The following is a 12985-nucleotide window of genomic DNA, read 5'->3' on the forward strand; positions in this document are numbered from 1 at the left end:
AACGGTGCGGAACGGCGGATGGACAGTGGATCCTTGTGGTTCTCACTATACCTGTTCAGAACCGTTATTGAAGTTTGGAGCTCTAGCGCGACCAATGTGCGGACTCATGATGCTGTTTTCCATTTTTTTCTGTCCCTTGTTTGCCACTTTCCCCACTTCTCCTGGCTTCTTTTTTTTCTCGCTGTTTTTTCTTTCTTTTTTCCTTCTTCTCAGTTGGGGATGTGGGAACCGCTTAAGCCGCCGGCGAACTTATGTCAGGTACCCGTGCTAGCTTGCTGGTTTGACTGAATTTCCCCGTTTCAAATCCCGGTCGCACGGGTGTTCCTGATATGCTCCCCGTGTTACCAGACAGGGCTGTGGTGGCTTCGGGTCAGGTGGTGGTTCTTGGTTCAAGTTTGGTTCCTTTGAGTTCGTGACAAGGTTTCGAGATTCTGTATCGACGGTGCTATTTGTCAAGCCATGATTGTACATTGTAGATTTAAAGTTACTTCATTGCATGCTATGATGATGTACTCCATCCTCTAGCTGTACGCTATAGACTCCGGATATCCATATCCATATCCATCCACATCCCAGGAGAAAATTAGAATTTCTCTAATTGCGGAGATCCAACCTCCGCTTCCGGGGTTACCGGAGACGTGTGTGACATCCCGGAAGCTGAGATCGGGGATTCCGTTTGTCGTTTGTTCATTTCGTTGCGTAAGCCTATTATCGATAACGTTACTGTACGCATCGTCCAAGCACGCCATAAACAAGCCACAGCTTTTGACGGTCGATCGCCTACATGAAACACCGAACGAGTGATGTGCGTGATCAATCTAGGGATTATGCATGACTGAGGAACCACCTCTAAAATTTCTTTGATTCGTTACCAAATACCTCATGCTTTGTACACCTACTTGAACAAAGGACACTCTTGGCCTACGACAAGGTTGTCCTACACACATACGCAACCTAAGCCTCTGCATGAAAAAAAATCAAGATATACAGAATACGCTAGGATGTTTGCAGATAAGTTTCTTTTGTATCTGTATGTAGGTGATATTAATCCTTGATCCTGGGGCCACAGCCACTAGTCACAGTGTAGGTTAGCGGAGATCCCTCGGCTACGTTCTCCGTGCGTAGTAGGACTCAATTTTAGGGCCACATTAGGGCTATCCTTCGAGTAACATTTCGGATGAAGGGACTAAGAGAGGATAGTGAGAATGCAAATCGAAGATCAAATGTTTCCTCAAAGATCCCCAGATCGAACCAAAGAAACCAAAGAAATCAGAAACAGGGACTGCATGGTTCAGGGGCGACAAGAATAGCTCCAAAGTCTCAAATAATTATAATGCAGGACACTCTATTTGTTCGCAGCAACGGGTACCTGGGGATAAACCATGGTACACGATGGGGCCCGAGGTGAGACTGTTTACCCTGAATTGGATTTAGTGTACGGAGTGTACACAGTACACCTGGGTATGGTTTCGGGTATGGAGAACCTGAATGGAGACGGGATATTTTAAAGATTTGGATTTGAATTATGATTAGGCTTGTTCTTTGACCATTCCAACCCGCACTCCGCAATTTTCACTTTTCTTTTTAGTCCCCTGAGCCGACTCCGTACATAGCCATGATTGCCGTTAGGTATAACGCTCTAACCGTTTAACAGATAACAGACAGCTGTTGACGTGTCATATGGTGTGTCATAATCGAGGTGCAACACGAGCCCCTGCGCCACAAACACAGCTTATCCTTATCCTGGATGCCTGAACCCGGCATTCTGGTGACAAGACACATCGGTCAACACCCGTAAATATACGGGGATACATCAAAGTCCACGGGTATCATGTCTCCTTTTTTGATTTTTGATTATTGAATTCAATATTCAATATTTGTATATTATCTGCATTTTAGCTGCACCATTTACACTATCTGCATTTCTTTTAATCTATTTTCCGAGTACGTTTTCTTTTTCTGTCATTCTTTGACCTCTATCAACATATCTTTTGGACCCTGTACATTCAACAGTACATACTATCATCTTTCTGGGCTGTACATACAAGTTCCTTCTTTGGGGATTTTCCTCCCGATGGTTTGGTCCAGCTTTGACTCACCGAGTCCCATGTGCTTGGGTCCTCTTTGACTTTCCCTTGATGACCGCTCAACAAAACATCTTGAATGAAAATAAAAATTAAAATAAAATAAAATCAACAGAGAAGAAGAAAGAAAATATTAATAAAATAATAAAATAAAATCTTTTGTCTCTTTTCCTCGCTCTCACCGTATCGAGGAACCCCGTCCAAATGGAGTCTTTAGTGGGGCTACGGGAGATTGCCCATTACCAGTTGTCACCTCGCGTGGTTTCATGCTAATGATCATTTGCCGGGCAGTTACGCCGTGAAACCTCTGTAGAGAATGCAAACGGTGTCAAATTAATCTGCTTGTATAAAGGAAAAGGGATCGGAAATAGAAATTAGAATTAGAATTAGAATTTGTATTTGTATTCGGACGGGTAGAAGAGTGTAGAGTAATACCCATAAGATTATGTCTAATTTATTTTTGTTGCAGTGATTTCATATTTTTGATTTTCCTATCCTTTTCATTTCATTTTATTTTCAAATTTGAATTTATTTTTATTTTTTATTTTTCCTTTTTTCTCTCCACCCCCCTGTATACCCTAATCCACTAGTGGTTCACCAACGACATGCAACGCCACACGGCCGAGTGGGGAGCTTCTAGAAAAACTAGGGGAATTTCCATTGGATTACCACTTGGAGCTGCATTATTCATCATTCCCGATGCGCTAAGTCAATCGCAATAATTCCTACGTCAGATCAGGTGGATCCTCAGCCTCCTGTTCATGGCAAGGATGCTCGATGGGGGGGAAGGAAAAGGGTTAGCACAGCACTAAGGTAAAATTAGTCCTTTGTATTTGTACGATTTGTACTCCGTATGAAAAAAAAAAAAAAAAGGCGTTGGCTTGGTCTGCTATAAGAACGCTCCGACTCCTCTTGCTTTTTTTTCCCTCTCCCTTCTCTACATCAAACTTACTTTGTGTTCCGTGATTCAAGTCAAATCTTCTAGCTATCCACACTCTACAGCTACACTCTACTAAATCACACTACCACCACACAACAACACTCTTCCCACACCCACCACCTACACAACAAACAACATGCCTTCCGTCGGCTCTTCTTCTCAGTTCCCTCCTTGCCCCGGTCCCCCACCCAAGGGCCCTCTCCCTCCTCTGCCAAAATAAACATGGCCCCTATCTCCCAATGACCGTGACGACTCTGGTGTTCTCCGTTCTCCGAACAGAACACCCACGACCTGGGAGGGCCTCCCCTCGGCATGGATGTGAATGACCTTGACCTCGACTTCGACTTCAACCTGGTATCGGCTTACAACGATTCTTTGTTCTCGACTTGGCTTTCGGCTTAACCCACCTATTAATTCAACTTCTCTCCACACCATCCCCGGCCCAACCTCTCCTCTCTCGATACAATCCGCATCAACCTCGGGAACCAGCAAAGCAATGCGTTCACCACTGCTGCAAAGGGGACAACAAACATAATCGACCCAAAGCGCGACCCACACGAGAGGAGAGAGGAGAAAGAAGGTTTCTACCAATGCCCACCTCGTGTTAACATCTTAACACGAGGTCCGGGGGTATATTGCTTTTACCACAACCATTACCATTACCTTTACCATTACCATTTCCACTTTTTTATTCAACAATCATTTGGACGGGATCGTCAGCGCCGGCGCTAAAAGATTCCAACTTGCATTGCGAGCCATACATCTGGGGGGATTTTTATTTTCTCCTCTTTCATTTCTTTTTCCTTCGTTAGGAAATTCCGATTCTCATTCTCGTGCCGCGGTCGTTTCATGTTTCGTGCCGCTAGCTGGACTACACACTCGTGCGGGGTTCAATCTATTTGGTTGATACCGATCTTGGGCTTTGACGCGCAGATGCGGAGAAACGTGCATTCGTGCATTCTCCCTGCAGACACTAGACACTCCGGGACTTAGATTGGGCGCCAACGAATCGCTCGCCTGCAAATCACCTTGTCTCAGAGTTTCCAGTTTCAAGAACAAGGAAAATCCAGATCTTGCGAGGTGTGATTGCGATCACATTTGCGTCATTTTGAATCATGGGAAACTTTTCCATTTTTTAATTTTCTTTTCTCGTTCTCGTTTTGCATGGCGATTTGGCTAGTCATCGGCACGGTTTCAATCTTTTGTAATTCGACTTTGTCTTTTTTCTCTCTTTACTTTCTTTTTCTCTCTTTTCTTTCTTTTTCGCTTTTGCTTTTGCTCCCATTTTTACCTTCTTTCTCTCTTTCCACTTGCGATTTAGCCGCATGCATCGGGCCGAATCTGAATCAACGGCATGTATCATAGACTTAATATACCCCAGCAAAGCAAATTTGTCTTTTTCTCTCTCAATGATGACTTGCATAATCTCCACTCACACGAATAATTATTATCTACTATCTCCTATCTATTCTCCTCTCTTCTACTATCTTCATTACACCAATCTATTCCAATCTATTCCAATCTCGCCAAAAAATAGATAAACACACCAAGCTGAACTTGAAACAGTCCTCATGTCGCCCCCGCCCGCTCGTTTCACCAATCCTCCCGCCGCAGCCCAGTTACATTCACACCTGAGCATTCACATCCCCTCCCCTCCCGTGTGCAAGTGACATATGACAGGACAGGGATCTTAACGAATCAACTACCCCAATCTCCATCGACGATCAACCCTGACGTAAAGCGGGCCATCATCGGGGCCGGGCTCAACTGTCAAAACTTGTACATATGAAAATCACTCATACACTAGACCTGATAGAGAGGGTTATATTAAATAGTGTTGGCATACAATTGTGCCCGCGGGTACATTATGTGCTATTCAGTCTATCCGGTGATCCGAGGTTATCCGATCTACAAGTAACGGATACTTCGCATCCGGAGTCACTACATTGCCTTTTAGCCCCGATCTTCGTAATGGATGATGAGTATGATTATCTGTCAAATAATAATCTCAAAGTATGACGAAATCAGAATTGAATGAAAACCAATGTTCAAAGAATTAAACCCCGGTCAGAAATAGTACAGTATAGCCACACTCGTAGATCGGGATCACATTTACTAGTCTTGAATCAAACATACCCGATATGGACTTGCATGGCGTTATTGTATTCTATTTAATTTTAATGTCTATCCCGCTGCTGCAATCATGAGGCATTCAAGGCCACACTATAGAGCTACAGGCTAATCAGCCTCTAATGTACCTGCCTCTACCGCATTGATCCAGGTGCAGCCCAAGGACAACGCATCGCATCGCATGGCAATAACGGCCCCACGACAGGAACACGCAGAAGGGGGCAGCGACAGGGGAAAGGAACCCACCAACGAAAAGAAAGCAATCTTCAAAAGCACAGAAGATCAACCCAATAAGAATTACGCCTCACACTTACCTATACAGGCACATACGTTGCTAGTGTCCGAGCACATCGCACCAACGGGATTTGAATTTAGCTTACTATTTATTGGTAAATAGTAACTAGTAAAAGTTAGGATTACTACGGAGTACGGAGTAGTTGTGGTCTTGGCTGGCCCATGTCCAAGTCACTGGGAAGCACAGCGATTGGAGGCTCAGGCACTTTTTACAATCTCCCCCTTCCACGGGTCCCGCCAGTACTTTCATGCGGATGATCAGCTGCGTGGCTTTGCCTTGCTGCCTGGTCTGAGCTGATAGCTGATATGTATGATATGATATGATAGCAAGGTACTTCGTTACCGTAAAGGCAGCTTCGATCTGGGGCTTGGCGGGTGGATACGTACGTTGACCTCACAAGAACAAACCGGTTGGACTGGACACCTGAACCGAGCGACGCCTTTGACTAACGACTAGGGCGTGCAGGCGTCTACGAAAGCCGTTGGTTCGGACAAGCTCAGCCCTGCTTTGTCTCAGCGTCATCGGGGCTGTATTTCCCAGACTAGCTTGTGTTTGTGTGGCTCTGCCCTGCCCCTCCCCGCTTTCTCATCTCAGCTCCAGTTGTTCGCTCCCGACTACCGTGGTTGCCGATGGCTTGTGGTGGAGTGAGCACAGTAGCCCCGCAAGGAGAAACCTGCTTTGAGTTTTTGTCTTTCTTTTTCTTTTTCTCTTTCTAAATTTATTAAATATATGAATATGATTTAGATTTAGGTTTATGATTTACGATTATTTCCTTTCCTCGTTTTCGAGGCTGTCTTACTTACTCCTCTCCCGGCGATGTGGAAGGCTGTGCTCGAGTTGAAGAGAAGAGGCTCTTGCGCACATGCAGCCACGTGTTAGGTCATGGCGTTAGCTCTTATCGCGGCTGTTGGCTAGAGATGCCGGCCGGGACGGACGGGGCGAAGACGGAGTTTCTAAGAACCTTGGAAGCTTTGACGCCTTTTCCTTGATCTCTTGCGATTGAAACCGGTCTGGATGATGTTTCTGTTGTCAGGGTCATGGTGTCAAAGTGCCAGTGTCAGGTTGAGTGAGATACACCCCAAAGTCTACGGGTGTGGTGAATGTCTCAGATAGAATGTTTGAATACGAGATGATTGGATGCTTTGCTGATGATGTTGTTCCATGGATCAATCATGCTTCAAACCTAAGTATATATAGCTTACTCCGTAGTACTACTAGTATGCACTTGACCACATGACGCTGAACTAGGTTTCAAACTACATGTTTTGGGGTTGAAGCTGCCCAGGTGGGGATTTTGCCTTTTTGCCAGGGGTTTGTAAGACTTTTAGGTTCTAGTGCTACTTTCTAGACCTCGGATGTCTATACATGCCCATCCGATCATGATGTCTCTGTGTCTAGGCATCACCTGCAAAAACTCATAAGTTGGTAATGCAGGATTCTGTCGCATATATCAATAACTCCGAACGGAAACTTCCATGGATGAAACTCGTGGACTGCCAAAGAACCAAAATTATAACTAAATTAATCTAGAACTTGAATCGATAGGTTTTAATTCTAAAATGTAAATAAATACCACTGTAAACCGGAACTTATCTACGAATCAAATGCATCCGTATAATGATCGCCCTTACATCCGTCAATATACGTGATTCGTGGGCCCAATTCGAGATCGCGCCCGTCCCTTCTCACCCCAACCCAACAATGAACTTGAAGCTACAACTAGTACAAGTATAGGGGCCAGCCTTCGGGTTGCTCCAATCGACGCGTAATATTATCTGGTAACAATTGTATATTGCAGCGCAGCGGCATCTTATTTGAAGGTGTGTGTGTGTTGTTATTTCGGGACAAGGATATGCCAGAAACAAAAGTGTACAATAGATCACATCTCTGGCATTTCCTACTCTTCCAATCTATCATCTCATATCCCAGTGTTATCGGGTTAGTATAGCCTAAACCACAAGTTCCTATAGATTATTATAATCTCTCGTGGATTTGTATAATCCCTTATGGATAAGCTTTTACCTTAACTATAATTCCTTGTGGATAAGTATAACCTTATATACAAGTTTATAGCGCTGAGTGGCCAACAGAATCATCCCAATGCCCAAACCTAGACCTAAGCCAGCCATAGTGACCGCCATAAGCTTTGTCGACGACAACATTGGCCCTGCTGTTACGGTCCAGGATTTGCTGGAATCTCTTCACAACCATTACTTCACACGCTTGGCGAGGGAAAGCCTAACATTAAATCCAAGGAAAACGGCTTTTAGATTAGACAAAACAATTATGCTGGGTCACGGAACCTCGGTTATCGGAAGTCGTCCATTCGCAACAAAAATCAAGTAGCTGCTTGCTGTTCCTTCCCCGCTTGTAGCTGTTGAGGTTCATTTACATTCTTCTTTTTCTTAAAACTTATATTTCAGGTTAAGCAGACCTTACTACGATTATGAAAGAGACGATCGTTACCTCCGGAAAGGGTCGCGACTGACAAGTTATTGACTTTCGTTGAACTCCCAGACCAGGAAAAGCCTTCCGACGTACCAAAGTGCTTACCAGATCGGTGAAACTTTACAGAGGCTACCCTGAAGTTTAGTGATGCCTCGCAGCAGAGGTTTCCAGTTACGGCTGTGGTGGGACGCCGTTTCAGATGCCTACTTGTGAGCCAGGGGCATGGTCTAGGAAGGAAACCTTAGGCGAAGAGAATGTCGTGATATATTTCGATTTTGCCTCCAATCATACTGAAACCCGATATTATACAACTAACGCGAAGCCCTTGTGGCGCTGAAGTGCCTCTGTATAATCCGTGAGCCTCATAAGCTATTAAAGATCGATATGTGGAACGCCTACGATCCAGCCCTGGGTGGAGATAAACTTCAATAAAAAATTAAACAAAGAAAGCTAGACTAAGTATTCAGTATAGTCTAGAACTTTTGAGCTATCTGTTTAGTTTACTACCCCTGAATAACTTGTAATAGTCTAATAACAAAGCATTGAACAAAGGGCAGAGCCACATACATGAAAGAAAACATTAATAACAATAAACTCGGAACATCTCAGACTCAGTCTCTATATAAATTCAAGGAGATTAAGCCATATCTAAATTCAAAGATCTGCCATATTTAACAAGTGATATATTACTTGATAAACATTAGCATGAAACCCACACAGTGAGCGCTTCAAGATACCCACCACACATATCCTCTCCACAACATTCCCCATTATCATTTATCCAAAAACAACATTTGAACATCCCAAATCAAAATGGCAATCTCACAAGAATACCTATCAGCCAGTACTGAAAGTACCCGAAATTCCAGTTTCACCAGTCTCTCCTACAGTCTAACACGTTGCCTACCACACCCTATCGGGCCACTTCCCGTCGAAACCTTTTCAGAATCAGATATCTCGAAAATAATCGCAAGGCTATCTAAGCAGCAACACCAACAAGAGAAAAAGAAAAAGTTCAAGAAGAAAGTCATTTCAAAGATGAAGGCTGGAGCTGCGAAGGTAAAACATGTGGTAGGGCAGGGAGGCACGGTTGCCCTCTTGATCATTACCTGCCCTGCTATACTATTGATGAAAGGTTGTGGCAGAAGATTTTAAATCAGATGATCACGGCTTAGCATGATTTATCTTTATATCCAGATCTATTGTACCTCTGGAGTTCTTTGTTTCACCTTTGTCTGGAGTTTATTCGCAAAAATATCATATTCATAAAATACAAGCACCAATATTATGAACTCTATATATGAGTTCGCGACCTAATCAAGTTCTTTCAAGTTTATCAAATACAACATTTTAATAAAGGCTCTAGTCTGAGCCTAAGAGGGCTATGTTTTCCACAAAGCAACAATGACAAGTGTCGCCAAAGCCCAACTATACTCTTTGTCTCCAACTGATGCAAATGATTCACCTATAACAAGCCTAGTATACAAAGAACATGCTTCCTATTGAAAGTTGAAGTACCTACCCAACCGTGAAGACCAATCTAATGCTTTAGATCATCTCTTGCGCCTAGTGGCCTGAAATAGCTCACACGCCGGTCTATAAGACAACAAAGCGGCGCGTCGACAAAGCGACAATGAAAATTCAGGACTCGAAACGTCTAAGCCTCAGTATTTTCTTTTATAACAACAAACCAGCTAACAAGGCTATGGCAAGGCCAAACGGATATTTTGGTCTCATGAATTATTGAGTAGATATATATGAGGATAAATCCTCGATCTATCTTCTCACCTCTGTACGCTATCCATATTTTTTCATCACATCCATCCATTTATCACAAAAAAGAAGGGAAAGGGGGAAGAAAATAAAATAAGACAGCATAAAAATTTGAAAATGCTAGATCAACAAGACAACCCTCCTCCAACCTACGCTGAACGCACTCGAGATCCTATTCTGTATGTTCGACCTCCCCCCTACGTATCCACATCAACGCCTCCAGAGAACGATGCCGAGGCGCATCCATTAGCGACTGCGCCTAATCCAGCAAATATGGGGCATATCCAAGCTTCCTCTTCCGTATCCACTTGGACGCATCTACGGAACAATGCCGAGGCGCATCCACCAGCAAGTGAGCCTATCTCGGCGACTGTGCGACAGATGCAAGATAAGCGACATGAGAGAAGACAAAGACTGAAGAAAAAATTGATCAAGGTATTGAAGGTTGGGGCAAAAACAGCTGTGGTGGTTGTTCTGGCTCCATTTGTGATGGCTGGAGCCGCTGGACTGGTAGTGTTCGAAGGGGTCAAGGTTGTTCTGAAGATAGTTGTGACTCCGTTTGCGCTTTGCATTGTCTGTGTCTCTCTGGATGACTCTGATTATTAACTTTGACTCGAATTCTATTGCTGAGTTCAAGTTTGACATGCCTACGGCCCTGCATGTGGTATATCGATATATTTGCCCAACTTTGCTATGAGGTTTCAGCTACAGATGGGCATTCATGGAATTATATTTCTTATAAGATATATGATGTTTACCTGTAGTTACTCTAATACTACTATGATGTCTCGTGCAAAAGTAGGAATCCTTCCAATATGGTATGCAGTGATAAAAAAGGTGAACGTTGTTGAATAATTATAGAGAAACATGTAGAGCTATACAGTGAATTAATAGCCCCATAGCGAAGTCTTGGTATACTCAACCCGAGGGAGTCTCTCCTGATACCCTCCATAATGTATATGTCATCTGTGTCACATTGCACTTTTAACCTCACAGACCGTCCTCAATCACTACTTCTTTGCTTCAAGTCAGCCGGATTTGAGTTTGCTGGGCGTAGTTTCTTCACGCAATTGTCCTCTAGAAAAACCGCAGACAGTTTGGACGGGTATATTAAGAAGATTGACTTGATACTGTCATAGATTATACTATGAAGAGATGGTATCCCTAGTATCATTCGCATCAAACATTCCGTTCGTAGGTGAAATCACATTTGCCACTAGCAGCTGTCGTTTCTTTTCAGCCCAGCAAGGCTCTTGTTGAAGGTTTGACCTCGAGAGTAGGTTAAATAACCAAAGCAACTCAGTCGTTGAATTTATTTTCTGTGGACAATTGACAACAGAAGATTCAGTGGTCTTGGTTCATTTTGCTACAACATAACAGATCGATTTGATAACTGAGCCTAGGGGAAATCTCAGTTCATTCTTCCAGACCAAATATCACCAACTCGTTCGATGAAGGCAAGAACAAAAAGCCTTCCTATTCACGCTTGGGCAATTTCGACTGGTGGTATCATTATAATGGTTCTTGCTCCGTATGATATGGAGAACATCCAATGGTACGAGGTCCTGAAAAATATTGCTGTCACTGTTTAAGCATATCAGAATGTTTGTCAAAGACGACAGATACTCGTCGACTAATAAAGAGCAATTTTATGTTCCTATTCTCTTAGAGCAGCTGTGCCATTTTCCAGATGTGGTGTCTTCGATGCAATGGCTTCCGGTATGGCCATATCTTCGGGATATCTGAATTAGAGACTGGCGAGGCGAAATCACAACTAGGCATAACAGTCTTTTCAATCAACTTTAATGAGATCTATTACGACTATTAGAACTGATGACCGTTGTAGGGAATGAAAGCATGGCATTATTGTTACCGTGTTCTTGTGTCTACGCGCAATATCGAGACATAGATAGTCATTCAAACTAACTGACATTTTGAGCAACAGCAGTCGCAATACAGGTATTCTAATTCTAGTCCTTAGTACGTTCAAAACGGTTTAATTCCTGTATTCCAGAAAACAGTAGGCTTAACATGTGGCAAGATCGATAGGTAGCGGACCCTTCCGTAGTTCATGAAGACTTGAGATAAAAGCCAGAACCAGGAATCCAGATAATTTGGTTGGTAGACAGTGTCCGGAACTGATATGAATTAGCTTCTATGAATACCGAGGGCTTGCGGATCTCAACACCGCGTCGTTCATCATCGCTGCCGGACATTCAGACTAGGAGGGCCATTCAGCGACACTATTGGATACCTGAGCGCAAATCCGATACTCCAAGTTGGGCGACAAAGCCATATATTGGGCGCCGATAATATCGACAGGGGTATCTGTGTTAATATGAAAGCTATTGTGGGCTGGCTGGCCAATATGACGGAGGGGCGTCCTGTCATGCCAGGAGTAAGGAATTTGGCAGCGACTACTGTCAATCATGCAAATAGTTTATGCGACATGCTCAGGTGGACGCTTAAAGCTACCACCAGAAGTGTGGCTAACCACCAATCCCGTAGTGTTATTTGCGACCGGCCTGATGGTTCCATATTAGGGTTGCTTCAATTGTATGCCGACCTTATCCACAGGAGAGGGGGGTTGCCACGTCAGAAGCAACCCCATTCGTGCATTGACAGACTGTGGCTGATCACCCTCGGCCATGCATTTCTTATGTATCAGATTCTAGAGTAGTCGAGTCGATCAAACCCTCTGATAGGACCGACCATAACTTGGTACTGTACTGCAGGTAGCCCACGTCCGATCTTCCTTGCCAGAGATCGGCGGGTAGCAGGAATTGGCCAAGGCATAAGCAAGCTGACGGGATAACCCTCCTAGTGTGATTGGTCCGTTCGTTGGAGACTTGCAGGAGAAACAGAGACAAACCTCGGAGCGTCGTGTCCATTGAAGTCGCTTGCATGGGGGGTTAGTCATCCACCGATAAAAAGAATATAGAGTACAAGGTATTAGCTCAAACCCGAGCTATGTCGTCACATTGACAGGGATGTTGAAGCGATGGTGGCCGTGGACAAAGCTGGATTGAGGAGATTTGATTTGGTGTCGGTTGCTGCGGGGTGATCCTTCAACCCCCCGTCAGCCGGGCTCGGACGCTGCTCCAAGACTCACCAGCTCGCCACCGAGCACCCATTCGATAAGCACTAAGCTTTGGATTTGGCATGCTATGAACGCTTTAATCCAGTCGATATGTTATGCCCATTGTGTTCTGTCACTGATCGCACGAGAGGCGCTGTTCGGCGCGGGTTGAACTCAATTCCAGAGACACCTCGTATAAGGAATGCCTTGATCGGAGTTAAATTGCTTGATCCACA

The 12985-nt window shown here is 44.1% G+C and overlaps 1 protein-coding gene across 1 annotated transcript; it reads left to right on the forward strand.

Annotated features, from left to right (window-relative positions):
• Window positions 1-9787: 9787 nt before the first annotated feature.
• N7478_009484 (uncharacterized protein) lies at window positions 9788-10276 on the forward strand (the record flags this gene model as incomplete). Its single annotated transcript, XM_056925698.1, has 1 exon — window positions 9788-10276. The coding sequence occupies one exon, from the start codon at window positions 9788-9790 to the stop codon at window positions 10274-10276; it is 489 nt and encodes a 162-aa protein (XP_056775068.1).
• Between the last annotated feature and the right edge of the window lie 2709 nt (window positions 10277-12985).

This window comes from Penicillium angulare, assembly GCF_028827245.1.
Source record: "Penicillium angulare strain IBT 27051 chromosome Unknown utg000007l_segment0_segment0, whole genome shotgun sequence".
In the NCBI taxonomy this organism is placed as follows: domain Eukaryota; kingdom Fungi; phylum Ascomycota; class Eurotiomycetes; order Eurotiales; family Aspergillaceae; genus Penicillium; species Penicillium angulare.